Here is a 21777-nt window from a genome sequence, read left to right as displayed (position 1 = left end):
GAATGCTCTAAAACTACTACAGTCAGTATTTTTCTTTAAATTTGTAACATTTTGGCCAAAATATTAATTTTCTCACAGATTTACTGAGTAAATATTAACCTTTTTTTTGTTGTTGTTGCTTATTTTAATTTTTCAAGCGAGTCTTTTATTTTTCCCGGATCCTTGCCGGATGTCATCAGTGGTCATTTAAAGATGGCGCACTGCATGGCTGCACGTTTAAGCGCCCAGGAGGAGCAGATTCGGCTTCTCACCGCTGAAATCTCCGCTCTCCGGGACGGACTAAACGGCGGGGCTGACCGCGCCGGGGTTGCTTGTGTAAGTCCGGAGCTGGAAAACCTGCGGGCGGAGAATGAGAAGCTCAGATACCGGCTGCTGCACCTCCGGAGGGGTCTGCAGGCTGAGCTGGAGCTGGAGGAGGCGCCGGGAAGGAAACAACCAGAAGCACAGTGTGGCAAAACCCCGGAGAGGAAAACCGTAAAAGCACAACAAACAGACAGCCGAACGGATAACAGGGTAATAATAAATACTGAAGTGTTATAGCTGGATTAATTATTGGGAATATAAAATAAAAAATGGATCAGTTGCAGTGATTAGTCATTGTGAGTGTAGCGGGCCTGAATAGGTCACACCACCCCACGTCCACAGACAGCTGTCCCACTCAGTTACTGTTTGTGTAGAATGACCTGCACTGCAGCGCTTAATGCTGTTGGTTCAGGCTGGTCCATCATGAACACCTGCTTTGTGAGTGAAACTGTTCCAGGTGAATTAAACCATACGGTAATAGAGCCACACGTTTTTTTTAAAAAAAACAAGACGTATGGTTTCTAAGCAGGGACTTTGGCTTTTTTCCCAATTCATAAAGATGCATGTTGTGTTAATTGTTTTTTCCTAATTGCTCTGAGGTAATTGTCCGGTATGTCTCTGTGCTCCCCCGTGATCTAATAGCCGTCTAGCCGTTTATCTAAGGCGCACCCCACGTCTCGCCAATGACCATTGGAGACAGCAAATGCCAGAGGCATTCAAAAATGCGTTTCTTCAAAATTTGTAGATTTTATTTTGTTATTTATTTATTTTTTAATTTTTTTACAATACTGATTTCTAACACAAACTAATGGATGCAGTTGAAAAAGTAATTTCTCTCACTTTCAAACCTGAGGAAATATATCCACGCCTTCACTTCTTTCAGACTTGGCTATTGTTGCAGTGTTTACTTTAGATATTCTCCAATCTTGTTGTCTCGTTTAAGACTTACTTAAACAAGACAACAAGTAAGTCTTGTTTAAGTATTTAAACGGACCTTACTTATACAGCTCTTTGGTCAACTTCTATTTTGTTTTTGTTGTACATTATTTTTGCTTAATTGGTTTCAAAACCAATTTTGTTCTCCTCATTAGCAGGTGCCAATCCCAGACAAGAAACCCAGTGAGAAAAACAAGAAGGAGAAGAAGCAGGATAAAGGAGGAGTGGATGGAGGAACGAAGGAGGTAAATCTCACTGGATCATAGTTATTTTCTAACAGCAAGTTATTTTCTGTGAAATATACATGCTAATTTATTCATTTTGCTTACTTGCGAGTGAATATTATTTAGTATTAGACATATCTCTCCGGCATCAATGCCTGTTGAGTTTAGAAAAAGACAAATGTGAGAATGCCCTTAATAAATTATGTCCACAATCGAGGTGGGAGGCGATAACGGTACATGGTTTGACTAATGGACAGAACCATTTACTGTAAAATCTAGAATAAACTTCTTCCCTCCAGTGAAATCAAGTTGAACCATGAATATATTAGTTGTATCTTAAACTTGTATATACAGTATATAATTAATATCAGGCAGTTTTTTGATACTGATTGTAGTTTTTTCTTTCTCTCGTTTACATTTATTCCTTGTGAAGCTGAATCCATGGCCTCCATATGTTACCGAGCGCCTCAGCCTCTACGAGGAGCTTAAGAAGGAGAGTGATGCCCTGCTGGCGAGGAAGGCTGCAGAAAGTAAACCCGTTATTGTTGAGCTGACAGATGGGCAAAAGGTGCCAGGGAAGTCTTGGGTTACGACACCGTATCAGATAGCCTCTGACATCAGGTAATTTTTCCTTTTTTATTGACGGAAAAAAGGAAACTAGTGACATAATTAAGGATGCGGCTTTTCTGAGGGTGTTCTGTATTTTGCCTTTCAGCCAAGGCCTGGCCGACAATGCCGTGATTTCTCGTGTTAACGGAGAGCTCTGGGATCTGGACAGACCTCTTGAGCAGGACTGCTCTCTTGAGATCTTGCGCTTTGATAATGAAGATGCTCAATCTGTGAGTGCAAAAAAAAACTTGCGGTGAATCAGTTAAATTTACCTTCAGTCCTTTTTTAACTTTCTGCTTTACAATAATATGACAATACCCAAACCGTTGTTTCAAATTTCATAAGAACAGATAACAGGAGAGATTCAATTGAAATTAAACTGATTTTCAATTAAGCAATAATACATTTCTTGGTTGCTCTCATGTAAACCAATCAAGAAGATTGATGTAAGAGTACATCGTTTCTTTTTTTTTCTTTTCAGAAAATTGAGGCCAATCCAAATCTGATTTTGTAAATAGTTTCCTGCATTTCAGGACTGTTCAATTAGTAGTTTATGCAGCAACAAATGCTATTCAAAAAGTAGACAAATAAAAGTTTTCATTTGTCAATTGGTCATAGGTTTAGCCCTTAAATTATTTAAGATTACTTTCATATATTAAGCTACATCTAACAAATTTGAAATTTGGTTTTAATGTAGGGGGAAAAAGAGAGAAATATTACATGATGGGGTAGAAAGACCTTAAGCACAAGATGTTTACTAAAGAGATTTTAAAAAATTATTAAATCAATTCTATTGGAAAGGACAATTCAACAATAAAAAAGTATAATGTTTAATGAAAAGAAACACGTAATCATCAAAGCTGCTTTATATGAAAGGGATCTGATGTGCAAGAATTAAAACAGTTTATAGCATTTATTTGAATGACACACTGAGAGAAGCTCTTGTGAAGAGATGAAACCAAATAAGCAAATTAAGAGGTTTAATAATAATAAAGCTGTTTCTGTCTGAAACAAATTTGAGTGTTGCTGGAAAAGAGATGTTTACATACTGTTCCTTCTCAGACTGATGATGATTATCTGATTTTAGATATTTGCTTTAAATATTTTTCTAACTTTATATATCTTTTTATACCCTTTATAATTGGCTCTCCATGTGTCTTCATTTTGCCTTCAGGTGTACTGGCACTCCAGCGCTCACATCCTGGGGGAAGCGATGGAGCGTTTCTATGGAGGCTGTTTGTGTTACGGCCCCCCGATAGAGAATGGCTTCTACTACGACATGTTCCTAGATGGACAGAAGTAAGTACTCTTTAACTATCTGCATTTTGCCACGTTCACATTGAACTTGTAGAAAAATTAGATATTTAACGTATATTTTTAAACTTAGTTGCCAATTGAACAATGTTTCTAGCCCCATTATACGACCTGAGTCCAAATACAAGATCACTCTGCTGATAGATATAGACTGAAATGTCAGAACAGTACTGAACTTGAACTCTGGGTAAATGACCTGGATGTGTTTGGTGTTTCCAGGTCAGTGTCCAGCACAGAGTTTGGAGACTTGGAGGCTTTGTGCAAGAGTGTGGTGAAAGAGAAACAGCCTTTTGAGAGACTTGAAATCAGTAAAGAGACGCTGCTTAAAATGTTTAAAGTAAGTAGTCAGTTAGGGTGGATGTTTCCTTCCTGCCTAGTTCAGGGAAAAAAATGGCTGAGATTATCTAGGCTACATGTATTAATTTAGGCACAAAAGCTTTGAATACATTTTTTTTTAAAGCTTAGTGTTTTTCATCAAAAGCCTTTTCTCTTTCCAGTACAACAAATTCAAGTGTCGCATTCTGAATGAGAAAGTTACCACCCCGACTACAACAGTCTACAGGCAAGTCCTTTTTTCCAAATTAGAAAAACAATTAGTCATTTTAAATCCATGAATTTATACATCATTTATGACGACTGGTGAATATTTTCCAGATGTGGGCCCTTGATTGACTTATGCAGAGGCCCTCATGTCAGACACACAGGGAAGATCAAGGCAATGAAGATATACAAGGTGAGTGGAAATAGCAGAGTTAGTATAGAGTCATTGTTGGCTTTTTTAAACGATGCAGAACCTGTTCACATGTCGTCATATTTGGATTTTAGTGATATGCCAACACAAAATAGACCATTATTTTGAAGTGGAAGTACTTTTCAGATAAATATTTCTTTTCTTTACTTTATCTCTGTCATCAGAACTCCTCCACTTACTGGGAGGGCCGCTCAGACATGGAGACTCTACAGAGAATCTATGGGATTTCCTTCCCAGACTCAAAGATGCTGAAGGAATGGGAACGCTTTCAAGAGGAGGCCAAGAATAGAGACCACAGAAAGATTGGCAAAGTGAGTCAGTGCATGCAGACGCGTTTTAGCGTCTACCTCAGCAGATAGAGGCCTAAAATTAGAGATGATTCTCGCTCTGCAATTATACTACCAACATAATTGCTGAAGCATCTTCTTCACATAACAGTCTTTGTCTGTGGGTTTTTTTTGTAGATGTGTCAAAGAACTTTAAACCACATCTCACAGAAAAACATTTATTTAAGCTTTTTTCCTTTACCTCAGCTAGTTTACTGTTAGTCAGACAATACAGTTCCCTTCATATCCAAATCTGCTTCCTGTCATAAACCAGCTGGGGGCGCTGTGCTGCTTCATCCAGATATTTAGGACATCTGTGAATCGTCCAGTCACCCCATCTGGTTACTCTGCATGAAGGATGCAGACGGCAGCTCCTCAGTCAGCACGTTATTATAACAGTTCCATATTAAACGTGAGTTTCAACATAATGTAAAAAGCTTCCATGTTGGGTTAAAGATTTTGCTCAGTGACACGTTTCTCAGCTTTCATTTAGGGCAATGCATCACAGCAACTCAAAAAGCCTCCAGCTGGCCTTCTGTTTTATAAAATCATAGCGGGTTAGAGTAACTTAGGTTTATGACATTTAAGTTACTCTATCAGACGTATTATAACTGACATGTTCATCTAAATGAGGGTCTTTTTCTTTCATATCCATTGAAGGATCTCTAACAGAAGAAGCAGGGAGATTTGTGTTTACTTTGGATTAGTCAGAAGTATTTATATTTTGGCTAAAGATGATAAAACTAAGATTAATTTGTGTGTTTTTTCTTGAGTTAAAATAAATTAGTCTAAAATATGTACTGTAGAAGAAAATGTTTGTCAAGGGAACTGAACATTAAAAACATTATTAAACTGAGTATCATCTAAGCTTTATGAAGAATTGATGTGATTATTGAAAGTCTGTGGATAGGAACTTTACAGGTTTGTTTTTATTATGTCAATCTGAGAGGGAAGGGGGAAAAAGGCAGGAGGAATTGATAAATTCACCTTTTGATTTGTCAGATTTCAACACCAGAACCACCAAAGAAATCCCTACTTTTGGTCTGATGAGCTCTTTATGGTCATGGAACCGACCCGCATTTCTTCTCAGACAGTTCTGGGACCTCCTGCTGAAGGAAGAGTCGCCTTTCCAACTCCATCAGCAGTTTTGTCGACCTGAGTTCGACAGACTGCAGCTGTCGGTTCTGGCCCAAACAGTGGGAAATCATGGCGGTTCCTTTTGCTGGATTCAAAATTGGCTGTATTATAAAATAAAGTGACTAAGGGATGCTGGACATGAGTGCAGGAAGGTAAAAAAATGGAGAAACATATTGAAGAATAAGATTTGAGCAAAGCATTGTCTTTGACTTATGAGTTTCTTGTTGTTTTTTTCTGTCAGAACCCAGATTATCTCTCAACATAATGAATTTGATCACTGTCAGCTTTTAAAAAGCTTTCTTTGGACTGGAGAGACGAAACATGTAAATAAGGTCTGATTGTAGTCATAGTGGCCTGAATAGTTATCTCCAAAACGAGCGACCTTTTAATTTTTGACATTAAAATTTTCAAACACGTTATCATTCCAGTGAATAAAAGAGCTGTCATATTCACAATTTAACACAATAATCAATGCTTAAAGTTATGATAAATTATGAATTGGTTTTCAGAAAAAAGTATGAACCTTAGGCATGTATTGACAGGCATCCAGATGTTCAGAAATATATTTTTTTACTTAACAAAATTGTTGATAATATAAATAGATTAATATTTTATTGAGATTTTGGAACATCGCCTGCATGAAATAGTTATTTTAGCTGAACCTAAGAGTCCAGAAAGACTTGGTTAGGGACTTGTACTTGTGCTCAACATTCATGTACAAGTGGACTATTAGAAGCCTAAATTAGTATATTTTTTTTTCATATTAATCTTTAAGAACCTGTTATACCCTAAGGTGCCAAAGTACAATCTGACACTCTGTTGAAATATGTGGAAGTGGTGCAAGGTGTCACCATCTGGGAGCCTAATTTATCAAATCAGAGGGCCTTGTCATTGTTATCACTGTGCTCGATTTATTCCTGCTCACTTCAATAAGAATGGTTGACCCTGCTCTCCAGCTGTGAGGTCACCTTGAAGTGTGATGATTGGATTGCTCCCTGCTGCGTATGAAAGAGTTTCTCATTGGCTTAAGACCTGCAGATGAGAAGTTATTAAAAAGTAATTTCCTTTGTCTCGCTCACAGGATCAGGAGCTGTTCTTCTTCCACGATCTCAGCCCTGGCAGCTGCTTCTTCATGCCACGCGGCGCCTACATCTACAACACGCTCACAGAGTTCATCAGGGTACGACGGGTTCAATCAGCAACTTCGGTTGTTTCTTTCAAAACAATCATTGGTTTTCAAAGCTCTCGGAGTCCCCTGTGAGGTAGCTCTGTTCACATCCTCAGACTCTCGTTTAGTTTACATGAAAGTTTTGTTGAAAAATTCTCTCTGCTTCTGCTGTAGGCGGCAATTATCATTTTAAAACTGAAACACTGCAGGGGGGCTGTAACACAGAAACACACTCCGTCTGAGTTCAGGAGATTCAGGCTATTCTTAACATTTTCGGTGGGCTGGAGGTGATTGCCACTTCACTACAATACAGACCACTTTGCTAGCAGCAAACTGAATATTTGTGGTCAGTTTTATAAGTTTAAATTCGCCTCTGGAAATGGGGAAAGTCTTCACACCATCTTGATTGCTGCAGGTTGTCTCAACTGTGATGAAAGCTTTGCAAAGTGTTTTATTTATTTATTTTCATCTATTCAGTGAGTGGCAAGCTGGAATTAATGTTGTCTTGCAGAGTATTCATACCTTTTTTGTTTAACATTTTGTCATATTAGACCAAAAGGCTTTAATGTATTTAATTGAAAACGAACACAAAGTAGTGCTTAATTGTGAAGTGGGAGGAAAAGAATATATGATTTTCTTTTTTTTTTTAATAAGAAATGAAAGTCTAAAGTACAAAATGCTTTTTTTAGTTTGCGATCATATGAAGGCAGCTGGTTGAGCACGATTTTATTTAGGGGTATTTGAGTGAATTTGGTTGAAGAAAATCCAAACTTTTCACATTTTTATTTTTAAAAGAAGCCTTATTTTTATTTCACAAGTATTCACTATTTTGTTGGTTTATTAACGCATCCCTGAGGTTTGTGTTTTGTGGAGTGTGAAAAATGTGGATAGGTTTAAGGAGTGTGAATATTTTTTCAAGGCTCTTTAAATATGTTCCAGTGAGTTGAATTGTTGCAGAAACACGAAGGTATCCTCAGTCTGCAGCCGAACATCTAACTTTGTAATTGAAACTTTGGTCTCCAGAGCAACTTCAGTGGACTTTATAGACTCTGCAGGGATCTCTGACGTCTTTGCAAAGTTGAGTTGACATCTCCAAGGCTTTCACAGCAGGCTGCACACACCCACGGGCTCGGCCATGCCAGAGTGCCGCACATAGGCTCCACAGAATCGGTGCAAGATCATTATCACATCACCCGAGCCAGTTCTCACTCTGAAACTATGATTTCGCATTTTCCTTAAACACATGTTTTCAGAACATTTAGTCAGAACTCTTTAGGAAATGAAGCTCATACACATGACTGATGGCAGCCGTTTGTGGAATAATATGTCCTTTTACTGCTAAAAATAATTATTCAGAAAAAGCTGACTCGGTGTGTGTTCTCGCTACCTCCTTTATGTTTTTCACAGTTTCACATGTTCACAGAAATCTTTTCCACCAGCCTTCAACTGTTGGCAGCAAAGCGAATCTACAGGCTGTTACAGGTTTCTCTTCGGGGCAAAAAAATGGATAAACAAAACGGATGAGACACTGTTTTTGTTCAGTGACTCTGTTTTTGTTGCAGTGGCTGGGGGTTTCAAGCCAAAAGTCGTGGCTCATTTTCTCTCAGTGAAGTACCTGTGCAGTCCATCTGGAACGTTTAGCCTTATGTGGTTTTCTTGTTTATCCAGGACGAATACTGGAGAAGAGGCTTTCAGGAAGTCGCCTCCCCCAACATCTACAACAGCAAGCTGTGGGAGACATCTGGCCACTGGCAGCACTACAGTGAAAACATGTTTTCATTCCCTGTGGAAGATGACATCTTTGCATTGAAACCAATGAACTGCCCCGGCCACTGGTAAATTTAGAGCGTCTCCCAGCGGTTTGCACATGAAAACCTTTCACACCGAGCGGAGGTTTGTTGCACGGTTTGATTTGCTTCTTTCTGGTTTGTCTGCCACAGCTTGATGTTCAGCCACAGGCCTCGCTCATGGCGAGAGCTTCCTTTGAGGCTGGCAGATTTCGGGGTCCTGCACAGGAACGAGCTGTCAGGAACTCTGACTGGTCTGACCCGAGTGCGGCGCTTCCAGCAGGATGATGCTCACATTTTCTGCGTGATGGATCAGGTCAGATCTGCAATCCAACCTTCAAGTTTATTGTTTGCAACAGAATAAATTAGTGAAATGGTATCATAAAAAAGTTAGCAAAATATCTATCCTCTAAACTAATAATAATCTCTCTATTATGCCATGAAGGGGGATATTAACCCCCCTTTGTAACTATATTTTATCATTGAGAAATGCAGTTTGAAGCTTTAGTTCTGACATTTATTCTAAATAAACTGGATATTAGTTTTAATATTAGATTTCTGAACATCTCTTACAAACATGCCATCATATTTTAATGCCAAAATACTCGCATAATCAGTCATAAGTGTTTTAATATATTACAATCTATGTCATTATTTATTCAGAGCCAACTGGCAGGGACAGCCATATGAAATGCAAACTTGTTAATGGAAAATTGAATGGAAGGAAAAGGTTTGGTAGGGTTTTAGTTTTTTGATGTTAGTCAGATAAATTCGCTGTACCATGGGCGTCTCATTTTTTATTTTTATTTTTTATTTTTAATACAGATTGAGTCAGAGATGAAGGGTTGTCTGGACTTCCTGCGCTGTGTTTACGACGTGTTCGGATTCTCCTTCCAGCTTTATCTGTCAACCCGTCCAGAAAAGTATCTGGGTGACATAGCCGTGTGGAACCAGGCTGAGAAGGTAAACTGTGGTGTGCATCGGGATTACACATTGAAATAAATAAAAAAAGAGTGAACTGATCTAATTTTTGTCTTCTTCGCTGCGATGAATTTAGATAAATAACTTCTCCTTCTGATATTTGGTTCACTGTCACCTTTGTGATCATCTAATAGTATCACATCTGTGAGTCATGTCAAATTTCTTGAATTTCTGTAGGCGGTGTTTTCAGCAAGTCATTACTAATATGTTTTATTTGGATTACAAATGTATGGTTTTGTTATATAATTTGATATTAAGCAGGACAGACTGAATGTCCAGTCATGTTCCTGCTTGTTGCATTTACTAATAATCTTTGCAACGCATGCTTCATGTTTGACAGCAACTTGAAAACAGCCTGAATGAGTTTGGGGAGCCATGGAAACTCAACCCTGGAGACGGGGCTTTTTATGGACCCAAGGTCAGGCAGTATTTTCTCATAACCTCCCAGCAAACGCAAAATCGGCTCGATTCTGAGGGTCTGCTATTCTTTTTCTGCCGTTGCAGATTGACATTAAGATCAAAGACGCGATTGGACGCTACCACCAGTGTGCCACCATTCAGCTGGACTTCCAGCTGCCTATTCGCTTCAATCTGACCTTTGTGGGGTGAGTCAGCTAATCAGAATGCTGCCATGCTGCTGAGTCTGGGTGCTGTGTTGCACTAAAGCCAAGCAAACAAGACATGTATGCAAATTTGAGGTTTTCATCATGAAAGAATTTTAATAAACATTTAAAGAGAGGAAAAAGATTCAGATTTTCCTCTTTCCACCTCACTTTCTGTTGTTTTTCTGTGATAACAGAAAGGATGGGGATGACAAAGTGCGGCCAGTCATCATCCATCGTGCCATCTTGGGCTCAGTGGAAAGGATGATTGCCATTCTCACAGAGAACTATGCAGGAAAATGGTGAGCTGAATCCCTGTTGCTCAAGCCCTTAAATCACAATCCATAATGTAAAATGCATATGAGTGATGAATTAGATGTTTTCCTCTTATTGTGGGTGGTTTTATGTTCCAGTCTAATTGTACGCTTGCTTTTAATTACATGCCTTTGTGTTGGACAGCAGCACAATTCTCTCACTCTCATCATTCCCACTACAGTGATTTCAGCCTTTTAACTTTCGGTTTTTGAAGAGGTTGGCGTGCTTGTTAGCTTCACGCTACATGAGGATCATCACAAGCCGTCTGTGTCTCTTCAACAGGCCTCTGTGGCTCTCTCCACGACAGGTGATGTTGGTGCCCGTCAACCCCTCCTGTGAGGATTACGCCAACAAGGTGCGTGTTCTATTTCCCAAAATAGACACCGCTGTGTCACTGAAAGGTGTCATATGTTTGTACAGCATGCTGCTGATTACATTAAGTGGTATTTTTCTCTGTCAGGTCTGCAAGCAGTTCACAGAAGCCGGTTTCATGGCAGATGCTGATCTGGACTCTGGCTGCCTCCTGAACAAGAAAATCCGAAACGCTCAGTTGGCTCAATATAATTTCATCCTAGGTGAGAAAATGTGATGCCAAATGTAATTTATTAGTGAAGAGGATGCGAGCTGCTGTGAGGTGTAACAAATCTAGTCAGTTTTATATTTCAGTTTCATATTTATAGAGCAGCAGTTCTCTAACTTGATTAGTTGGGAAGGTTGTTCCTTCCATCTCGGAGAACTAACGATATTTTTATAGATTTAGATTTTAAGTGAGAGTACATTATGGCCAGCCAAATAATTTATGGTAACTTCAGGTGAATTTAAATTGGTTTATGTTACATTTTAATCTAAGCAGAAGATGAAATCTCATTTTTAACATCTGACAACCCCATCTTTCCAATGTGATCACTTTTTCAAAAAATACATAGAAAAATGAAAAATATACAATCTGTAGTTAAACTGATCAGACCTTTTATGGTTTGTTTTAGGGCAGAAGCGATTAATCGGATAAATCGTGATGAATCGAGAATTGAAATAACTGTCAACTAATTTGCTAATTGATTAATTGTTAACAGTTCGTGAATTGAACTGACTGTGGAATGAAATACTAGAAACCCAATGATGAGTTTTATGGGACTAAATCTGTGATCCTTTTAAGGCCATTTGAAGTAACCTGAAAACAGATTCAGAACAAATTAACCAGAGCAGTAATTAAGCCAAAATTGTATAAATAGTTGTACGTTTTGCATTTAATATTTAAAAAAATTATTTTTCTCCTACTAAGCGCTTTTTGCTACAAATTCATTGATTGGGTAATTCAAAAATTCAACATTTTAAGCAATAAAATATTTTATTATTTAAAGAATGAATTGAACTGTTTATTTGCATCTTCCAATGTAATTCTACTTTTGCGTAAAAAAAAGGCTCAAATAAAAAATCCGCAGAATGTTCCAATTTTTTTTATCCGACTAATCATCAAAATAATTGATAGATTAATCAACAACTAAAATAATTGTTAGTTGCTTGCAGCCCTAGTTTTTTTTTCACTGCACAGCTGCTTAGAAAAGAACCATGAGATGTTGAGTGATTCAAAAGAAATGCCGCTAATTACAGTCACAGTTCAAGCCGAATGGTCGCTCAAGCTGGCCAACCACCCACAGTTGTTGAAGCCACCGATACAAAGCCGGGACTGTGTTAGGGTAGCTGTGCTCGTGGTGTCATGTCAAGCTGTTGTCTCGTGTCTTGGCAGTTGTCGGGGAGAAAGAGAAGATGACTAACAGCGTAAATGTGCGCACGAGAGACAACAAGGTCCACGGAGAACTGCCGGTGTCTGAGGTGATGGCTCGCTTGACCCTGCTTAAGCAATCCCGCTGTCGAAATGCAGAAGAAGAATTTTGATGAAGATGGGCAAAGCAAAGCAAACTTTGTCCTTAAGTTAACTCATGCACAGCAGTTGAGTTAGAGGAGCTGTGAATAGGCAGATGATGGCATGTATGTAGATGGATTTTGTAAAGTTATAAATGTGAAGTGGACACAAATGGATTGTAGTCTTGTGTAAGTGCATTTTAATGAATGGGGCTGCAGAAAACAAGTAAATGTGCATGTGATTGTCAGTGAGCTCTGGAGGGGAAAATCTGGTTTTTGGGTCTGAATATCAAATAATTTCATGGCAGTCTAAATCAATTAAAAGGAAACTGAACTGATAACTGAGTGTGAGATCGCTATGATCATTAGAATGATGTGAAATTGACACCTATTCTCACAAAGATCTGCAGTCATGGGGAGAAAAAAGACCTGAAATAAAAGGGAAAAAATCTGCAAAATGTGTTGTCTTTTCACTTTTCATTCACATTTTATCGTTTCTCATTAAGCCTTCCAGGCATTTTCCATATTATTTGCCAGTAATTGTTGATATTATTCTGTGTGATGTGAAAGACCATAATTGCATTACATGTTAATGTGTACGGTTAGGAACATACAGTGTCAGATTGTAAAATATATTTCTCTTTTAGCTGTTACACATGATTGTGCTACTGTCTAAATAAAAGGAGCCCAATAGTGAGATTTACCATTTAATTGCATTTAACTCTTTCGGTTGTTTTAAAAAAATATCTAATAATATTTTGTTTTCTGTTTTAATAATGTGAAGTTTTGAACGTTTCCTTTTGCTTTACAATTGACCCGGATATCTGATTGGTTAACCTATTCACACAAATCACTTTTTTTCTGTTGCAGCTTCTCATCCCGTCCATTGAGTTTAATGTTTAAGTTAAGGCAGACAAAATTAACTGAAAATTAAAACCTGACCTAAAATACTTACATAATCCTAATCATGCTTAAACTTCGATAATGAAATTGTAGCGAAATATTTTCCTTTTTAATTGTTTTACATTTAATGTCTGTATTTCAAGCTTATTTAAATGAGTATCTATGTTAATGTCTATATACTGAGTTATTCGCGCATTCATACGCTATTATTGAAAAAGATGCCTTCAGAGTCAAGAGAACATAAAAGGAACGCCCCCTAAATCATGCTGCGTTCAAGTAACATCAAGGGAAATGTTCCCTCAATGTTTAGCTCCTACTCAGTAGATCCCGAATTTAATTTTTAAAGTCTTTTTTATTCTTTTATCTCATGTTTATTATCCTTTTTATTTCTATTAACCAAAAAATTACACTAAGCAGTGTAGTTATACGTTTACGTGCAATCCGTGCTTGTAAACACAAGTAAGAGGGAAAAAATAGAATCGCTTGTTTGCATCTAGATTAGTGCTTTGTTCACTGATTAAATCTATTACTTGGTATCATTTATATAAACAAAACACTAACGGTAGAGACAAAAGGCGATCATCTGTAATCGGATACAACAGCATTCCGTCCATCTTTCTTGGTTCCTACACTCCGTGAATGCAACTGGTGCTTCTTGTTCCGCAGCAACAATGGCTACTAGCTGTCACATATGGAGACCAGACCGAGGACGGAGCTGCAAACACTATGGAATATTTGTCATCTTGTTTATGGATTTGTTTTTACAGTGCGTAAATGGTATGTTTACAAATACAGCTATATTTATTCAAGAAGAAAGCTTTAGCGTTTAGTTTTGTACCTAAAGCTACAAGCTAACATAGCAAGCTAGCTCCTTCTCCTACAAGCTGCTTCTGAATGAAAACAATTCTGACTAATATTTTCTGATTGAACCTTTATTTTACTGTAATTAGAACTAAACAGTGGCTGTAACTACTGATTTAGAAGAAGTTACTATACTCTGTTGTCGTCTCGGTAAAGTAACAAACTGCTATGCTATGTTTGCCCTTTAAGCAATATTTTTTATACTAAATATGATCGCTTTTTAGGATACCTGAGTTCTCCTCATATTGACCAAGAACCTCCTTACACAAGAGACGCCCAGCATGGAACTATCATCACCAGCCCGGTGATCCCAGCTGTAGCCTCTGGTAAATTCAAATAATATTAAATCTTCATGAGGAATATATCTTTATTTTTTGTTTTAGCACACAATTACATTGGTACAAATATTTTAGACAGCTGTTAATATCTTGTATCTCTGAATTGATAGACAGTTCTTTGCAAGGTTCCTTTCCAGTCTTAAAGTCTGGAAATGTATAGAATTTTCCAAATATGGATACCTCTGTTTAAAAAGATAAATAAAGCACGGGAAAGTGTTAGACTATTCAGCCTTTGTTCTTATGAACGTATATAAAATTACCTAAAAAATAAAAATTAACATTTCATACAGCAAAATTTCTTAAACCAAAGATAAACGAACACTCATTCAAAAATACAAAAGGCAGTCTCTTAAATCAGGCTTTTTCAAATATGTCATGTTTAGACACCACACAGCATTGAGGTTCTTTTTTTTTTAAATCATTTTCACAAAAGTAAAGGTGTGAAACATCATAGAATCTATGGTAAATAGCCTTCGTTTGTATAGTTGTAGCATTTTATACTACAATCAGTCATACACCCTCTCGCACATTGATGTTGGTAAACTACATTGTAGCCATAGCTTCCCTCTGACCACTACAGGCAGGCAAGACAGGTGAAGTGATTTAGAGTAGGTTTAAACTGGCAACCTGCTAGTTATAGGATGAACCCCTCCCTCCAGAATCACAGCCATCTTACCATGTTTAGTGTAACATAATCTAGTCCAAATTTAAATGGGCTAATTTAAAGAAAAGTCACATATTAAGTACAGGTGAACTTCACACACACACACAAAGAAATGGAATCACTCTTTAGCACCCTGCTGATTCAAAGATCAGCATACAGATAATGAAAACCAATGAATTACAAGTAAATGTAAAAAAAAAAAATCATTCTGGAAACAGAAAAAATGTTGTAAAGCTGTCTTTATTGAGTACGTTATATTACATTTTTAAGAGTTGTGTGTTCAAAGGTCAAAACCTTCCCATAGCTGTCTTACAAATTACTATAAAATTTGATAATGATTGGAATTCTTATCTTATATTTTATGTAATTTATCAAATGCTGTTTGCCAAGTATCAAACCCAGCTGCAGCAACCATTTAAAAGATTGTTTTTTCAAGGCATTGGCAATGCCAGGTGGCAAAATCACAAGTTGCTTGATGAGCACAAGAATGACAGCCATGCAGTTATCAAAAGTAACATACCTACAGGTGAATATCAATAAATTAGATCAGAATTAAAAAGTTTGGTACAGTAATTAACTAAATTTTTTAGATTTTTGATTTTCCAAAAGCTTGCCTATATTTTCTTAAAATAATTTCCCTGCTGGGATGAATAAAGTAATTCTTCTTCTTCTTGTGCAGACTTTTTCATAGAGAATTGTTTACAGTTTAATATATTCATAACTACAGAACCACATTGCATATTTGTTTTTTAACAGTCAACCTACTTTACTTAACCCAGGCAATCATTTTTTTGGTCAACTCTATTAAAGGGTTTTATTTTCAATCCAAATTCAATGCCAGATGTTGTGCAGTTTCCCCAACAGATGAGGACAGCTACACCTCTAAATGTCCAAGTGGAGGTTTGTGTGATCGTCTGCCAGCCAGTTGCATTCAGTGCACTTTCCAACACAACTGCACTTACGGGAAACCGGCATCTTTCACATGTAAACCCAAGAAAGGCGTTCACTGCGTAGTGAGTAGCAGCTTCTGTACGAAGTCTGATTTACACTAAAGTTTGGTTAGAGTTACTCTGAAGGAATGTTTTTTTATTATATTTCCAGGGAAAGTCAGGAGAGCAGCTGAGTAACTTCACTCTCTCCATCACCTGTCAGTTCTGCTGGCAGCTGGACCCATCTGAGTACCGCTGCTCAAACTCCACCAACTGTATGACGGTGTCCTGTCCCCGCAAGCGCTACAACGCCACCTGTGACGTCTTAGACCATGTGCATTGTTTAGGTATGACAACAGATGTTTATAGCATGACTATGCTCGCAGTTTTCTGTGAATTGTGTATTCGTCATCCACTTTGAACTTTGAAGGACGATTTCTTTTCCTGTAAAAAAGGTATGGGCAGTTTAAGCTTTTTTTTTTTTTAAGTTTCTTTATTTCCTTTTAATGGAGCTCTGAGTCATGCAGAACTTTGCATTGTCTACTTCCTTTACATAAACACAGTAATGAACGGCGTGGGATGACTTTTTTTTTTCTGTCTCCATCCAAATGCTGGCTTAAATTGATACAAATGAATTAGTTTTGCATGCAGGTAGATGGCAGTGTGTAAAAGATTTACACAAAACCACTTGGTGTATTTTGCTTTTAATTCCTTATGCTCATCTAAAGACAAAGCATATGTGGGCTATCTTAAATGACTGAATACAGCAGCTGATGCTGTATTCAGTTTGTAAAGGATGTTCATTTTTCTCTCCCTCTGACTGAAAAGGAGTTACTGTTGACAAACAAAGATTTGAAACAGCTCTCAGAAAAACTGGTATGCAAATTTAGATGTGAAATTCATTGTTCATGGCAGCTTTGTGATTGCTCTGTCGTGACATAATATGCTTCAAAAAGACAGACTGATTTCCCTGTGATGCTTTTTATTGGATGCCAAATGCTTTTTTTTGTTTTTTTTTCTGGGTAGGAAAAGGAGCAATAATCTGTGCCTGGAGATTCTGTGATGAGATATTCACAATTACTTCTTATTTTTCACTTCAATTTAGCACAAATTTTGTTTTATTTTACCTTCAACTGAGTGGTTTGTAATTTAGAGGCCCTTTACCAAGCTGCCTGATTAAAACTGAATGCTTCCAACAAAGAGAGAAATTGAGCTTCTTCTGCTGTCTACAAGTGCTATCTAGAAATAACCACTCAGAGAAAGGAGACAGGTCTTAGTGTTATCAATCAACTTTCTGTGTGGCGCTGCTCATGCTCCCCTTTTTCTCCTCCCCTTTCTCTTTGCTACTCTGCACCTTGTTAGCATAACCACCCATGATGGTGGATAAGCGGTTTTCCTGTAACGACCATTAGCACATTTAGCAGCAAGTGCATTATGTTGATTGACAGCGCTAAGACACTCCTCTGCGTCTGATTGGTTGTTTTTGGTCGGGATGACTTGGGAGTGGTGCATTTCTTAAGACGGCAATATTACTTCAGGCAGGAAGTGAAGGAGATTGATCTCACAGATTATTTGTCTCATGACAAACTGTCACAGCATGACTGTTTTTAACAAATATGTAAAAAACATATTTTTTATAAGTTACACACTGCATTTTTAATACCTTTGCACTACTTTGAGTTGACCTGCCAAATAAAATCACAATAAAACATTGGGGTTTGTGGTTGTATTGTGACAAAGGATGGAAGTTGAAGGAGTCTGAATACGTTGGGTGTTTTTTGTCTGTATAGAAAGTGACTTTCAGCTGTTAGTCTGGCAAAGCTAGCAGAGTACAAAACATCTTTTATATTTTTAATTATTTAAATGAGAAAAATCTCTCTTGAAAGTTAATGTTTAATATTAAAGTGACTATTGAATGTTATTTTATTCTTTAGGAAAAAGGCGGTTTCAGAAGCGTTTGTTCTGTAACTGGACCGGTGGATACAAATGGTCAACAGCACTCGCACTCAGGTAACCCCGTTTAGCCAGTTTTCAGCATTTTTTTCTCTTCAGTCAGTTTGAATCAGGATGTGTGCTCTCAAATTATCATCCTGTGAATCTGTGCCTCTGCTCTTTCTTGCTGCAGCATCACTCTCGGCGGTTTTGGGGCAGACAGGTTTTATCTGGGCCAGTGGAGAGAGGGTCTGGGCAAACTATTCAGCTTTGGAGGCCTGGGTATTTGGACGCTGATAGATGTTCTTCTGATTGGGGTCGGCTATGTGGGACCTGCCGACGGCTCCCTCTACATCTGAAGCAGCGCTCCCCTAGGGAAAGTTGCTGTCTGCAACCCCTTCCGCCTCACACTACTTTGCTCGCAAAAGATCGAAGATCTGAGATGCCGTGTTCTTAGCACGTTTGCCTGTCCAGCACATCGACACGTCCTCATCCCATCTGCTAAGGAGCAGGAAGTGTTTTCCCCGTCAAGCCAGCGATGATTCTGCCTACAGAACCAACATGCTCAGTTCCAATCGCTCTGCGTCCGAGTCCTGTTGAGATTGGGCAGATGGGTCTGCGCAGGAGGACGAAGAGCCGCCGTTTATGTGCATCCAGTTGGTTTGACTTAACCGGCAGTTTCACTCCAGCATGCTCATCTTTGGCTTCCTGTGGAGCGCTTCTTTCACAGACATCCTGTCACCTTACGCCACTCATTGCTCCTACTTTATTGCAAGGTAGATGCATCAATGTGGGTCAAATGGTTGCCATGGCTGCAGTTCTTTATATGGTTACGTCACTCACAGAAGACTGGTTGAAGGTAATATTTATGTTCTTAAAGCATGAATATGCTTTGACGGAGTACTGTAATGTGATATTTTTTCCTGAAAACAGCCAGTCTCCTAAAAAAAAGAAAAGTAAATTATTTTCCATTAATTTCTTTTTTCCCCTCTGAAATAAGGCAACTGTAAGGATATTGACCTGAGGGTTACATAGTTATTAATTATTATAGATTTTAACTACCATACAGTCTTTTGAAATTTAGTTTCAGATAGAAAAAATCATCAAAAAAAGAAAAGATATGCAGCATCCTTCACTTGCTTCAGCTGTATAATCACGTTTTTTGAGCGCAACAATATTACAGCAACATACAGTATGTTGGTTCATGGTAAATAACCGAAACACTTCAAAGATGTGTTGTAGTTGCAACACATCTTGCATTTTGTGGTTTTCCTGTAGAGATATTTGAGATTTTCTCTCCATCCTACTGGCAATCTTTGTCAAACACTATTAACTGTAAAAAAATTTGTTTTTGTTTCTGTTTGCGACTAACAGCATTATGTTCTTGTATGTTTCATTGAATGTTTTTCTCTGCTGTGACTGTAAATGATGTTTTCTTTGTAAGTTATGTAAATAAAATCCTATTATACTCTTTGTTGGCAGTGTTTTGTCATATTTTTACAAATTTGTGTTGTGAATCTGTTCAGGTGAATAATAAGTCAGTAGATTTTGAGGAAAAACAAAAGGGTAAGCTTGCTGAAGAGTACACACTGAAGGTAATTTAATTCCAATCAACATGTGAAAGTCACAGATTCATTACATGGTGGTATATTTCTGTTTATTTTAATTGACATGATCTACAACTACTGAAAACCAAAACTTGTTTTTCAGAAAAACAATATGGTGTAATATTTTAAGAAAAAAGTAAACTATGGAAAGACTGATGAGTTGACTGTTTTCCAGCACATAGTTTACTTTTATGTTGTTGATGTCCCAAAAGTAGGAAAGTCTCAAGACATTGGTAAAGAAGCTGATTGCTATAGAGAACTTTGTATTATGTCCAAGCACATTGATGGATAATTCAGTTGAAGAAAAAATACGCTGTAAAAATGGTGCAAAAGTTTTTCAAGAGGTCCAAAAAGAGATTCTTAAGATCAAAAAGTCAGCACAGAATGCTAACAATATCAAACCAACACTTGGTCAGGCTGCGTAAATTGTTTTATTATGCAGCCTGACATGCAGCTAGTCTGGTGACTCATACCCCATAGATTCGCTCTGCAGTTTAGGTCAGGCAAGTTTTCTGGACAATAAATTGCAGTGAAATCAAGGTCATTGAATCAGGTGTTGGTGCTTTGTTTGGGCTGTGTGGGCAGGTGTTAAGTCCACACAGCCACCAGAAAAGGAAATCATCTCCACAGTGATTGCCAGCAGAGGTATGACTGAAGTGAGATCAAAATTTTGTTAGTCTGTTTTATCTTCCTCCAGACTCTGGGAGTTTGATTTCTAAATAAAATGCAAAACTTGTCTGACTCCAACCACAGTCCACATTAAGAATCCCCACCGAGCTCTGAAAAGGCGTTCCCTTTGGTTAATCCTGATTCTTTTTCAGTTCCACTTTTTTCCTTTCACTCAAACTTCCACTAATATGTTTGGATACAGGAAGCCTATTGAGTAAGAATATTTTGTAGTTTATCCTCTCTGTGGAGGGAGTTGACTGTCTGCTGGACAGCTGTCAAGTCAGCTCTCTTCTCTGCTATGGTGTGTAGGATATAACATCACATTTATGTATTAAAATTGCCCTTGTCCTTGGTCCTATAGTTTAAAAATTTTCTGTAGGTAATGAATCTGTACAATAGACCAGTTTCACTTTTGAATAGCTGAAATAAATTAACATTTCAATTGTTTAGACCTGAGCAGAAGTGTAAATGGTCTCCAAGTTTAAGCAGCACTCCAGTCTGTACTAGGAAATCAGAGTTTATTCATGAGGTCAGGTAATTTTTCATAAATTGTTGCCCTGTTTCTTTCACTTTTCAAGCAGCTGGTGGTGCTGGAGCAGTTTGATTCACTCATGTGTAACAGAAGGAGGAGATCAGGAGTGCAACATGATGACAGAGCAGCATTTCCTTCCTGTTCTAACAGCCTAATCAATGCACTAAATTACTACAGACCTCAGAGAATATGTACATCAGTGTAGCTGGTTTTGCAGAGAATCAGTTCTGTTGGGTTTTTACTTTTGCTCTGGATTTACGTCAATGATTTTTTAAAAATTCTTTCTTTTCTGGTAACCTTTTGTATTTGTATCGACTTTTTCAGTTGGCTGCTCTGCTTTGAGGCTGGAGAGTGTCTCCTCCCTAATTCTAGTTCCTCAACTCTGACACCGCCCCCCACACAGCCTCTACTGCTCCCATCCCCAGACTGATGCAAGTACATTGCAAATTATCTGGGGTAAGGCGATTACTGCTCTGCAAATAGGCATGAATCTTTTATTTTTTGGTTCTATTTGCTGTTTAAATCTCACCAAAAATGTGTCTGCTCTGATTATTACTGAAATTACATTAAAAGAATATGCACACAAAACCATGTTAATATGCTATAATAGTTGTGAAAAACAGTCATAATGTGATGACATAAACCTGAACACTGAAAAGAAAAAGCTAGGCTATTATTTTTCTTTTGATGTGATCTAAGCACCTCATCTTACCAATTACGTCTGAAAATAAAATCCAGTCCAGACTAAATAAGTCAAATAGCACAAATACTATTTTTCTGTTTAAACTTAATAATCAGATCTTGTTGCCCAATTAGAAATAATAGCCAAAAGCAGGATTTCAGTATCGTCTCTCTTTGATGACATTTACAGTTGCACCTTTTATGAAAATCATTAAATGTAATTATATCAAATTTTATCCTCGGAACCATTATTTGAATCTTCTGCACTCTTCCCACAGTTATTTTCTCTATTAGTCTTGGGTAGCTGTAAAAAAAAAAAAGGAAGGAAAAAAAGGCCAACACTCT

The 21777-nt window shown here is 37.7% G+C and overlaps 2 protein-coding genes across 3 annotated transcripts; both read left to right on the top strand.

The window, feature by feature from the left end:
- Positions 1-172: 172 nt before the first annotated feature.
- On the top strand, positions 173-12769 carry LOC102224806 (threonine--tRNA ligase, cytoplasmic). 2 transcript variants are annotated; one of them, XM_023332516.1, is made up of 19 exons: positions 173-513; positions 1398-1484; positions 1897-2084; positions 2179-2302; positions 3247-3371; positions 3606-3723; positions 3884-3948; positions 4041-4119; positions 4302-4448; positions 6682-6780; positions 8437-8603; positions 8709-8871; positions 9381-9518; positions 9877-9954; positions 10041-10141; positions 10336-10440; positions 10736-10808; positions 10914-11028; positions 12201-12769. In XM_023332516.1, exons 1-19 carry the CDS (start codon positions 193-195, stop codon positions 12347-12349), a joined length of 2442 nt encoding a protein of 813 aa, XP_023188284.1. In that variant the 5' UTR covers positions 173-192; the 3' UTR covers positions 12350-12769. The 2 variants fall into 2 exon arrangements, with proteins under 2 accessions (XP_023188284.1, XP_005796247.1); XM_005796190.2 differs by having other exon boundaries at positions 1395-1484.
- Positions 12770-13864: 1095 nt separating this feature from the next.
- tm2d3 (TM2 domain containing 3) lies at positions 13865-19416 on the top strand. Its single transcript, XM_005796135.3, has 6 exons — positions 13865-13996; positions 14305-14406; positions 15935-16095; positions 16184-16358; positions 17946-18021; positions 18137-19416. The coding sequence occupies exons 1-6, from the start codon at positions 13891-13893 to the stop codon at positions 18300-18302; spliced, it is 786 nt and encodes a 261-aa protein (XP_005796192.1). The 5' UTR covers positions 13865-13890; the 3' UTR covers positions 18303-19416.
- Positions 19417-21777: the final 2361 nt, after the last annotated feature.

This window comes from Xiphophorus maculatus, chromosome 4 (genome assembly GCF_002775205.1).
Source record: "Xiphophorus maculatus strain JP 163 A chromosome 4, X_maculatus-5.0-male, whole genome shotgun sequence".
In the NCBI taxonomy this organism is placed as follows: domain Eukaryota; kingdom Metazoa; phylum Chordata; class Actinopteri; order Cyprinodontiformes; family Poeciliidae; genus Xiphophorus; species Xiphophorus maculatus.
The sequence above is the reverse complement of the archived record's forward strand: the minus strand, read 5'-3'. Positions and strand labels throughout refer to the sequence as shown.

Excerpts from the sequence above, each read along its gene's own strand:
- LOC102224806 (XM_005796190.2), top strand. The coding sequence starts at position 193 with ATGGCGCACTGCATGGCTGCACGTTTAAGCGCCCAGGAGGAGCAGATT. Across the intron at positions 3,949-4,040 it reads CCGACTACAACAGTCTACAG|ATGTGGGCCCTTGATTGACT; the intron begins GCAAGTCCTTTT and ends AATATTTTCCAG. Across the intron at positions 9,955-10,040 it reads GGGCTTTTTATGGACCCAAG|ATTGACATTAAGATCAAAGA; the intron begins GTCAGGCAGTAT and ends CTGCCGTTGCAG.
- tm2d3 (XM_005796135.3), top strand. The coding sequence starts at position 13,891 with ATGGCTACTAGCTGTCACATATGGAGACCAGACCGAGGACGGAGCTGC. Across the intron at positions 13,997-14,304 it reads GTTTTTACAGTGCGTAAATG|GATACCTGAGTTCTCCTCAT; the intron begins GTATGTTTACAA and ends ATCGCTTTTTAG. Across the intron at positions 16,359-17,945 it reads AGACCATGTGCATTGTTTAG|GAAAAAGGCGGTTTCAGAAG; the intron begins GTATGACAACAG and ends TTTATTCTTTAG.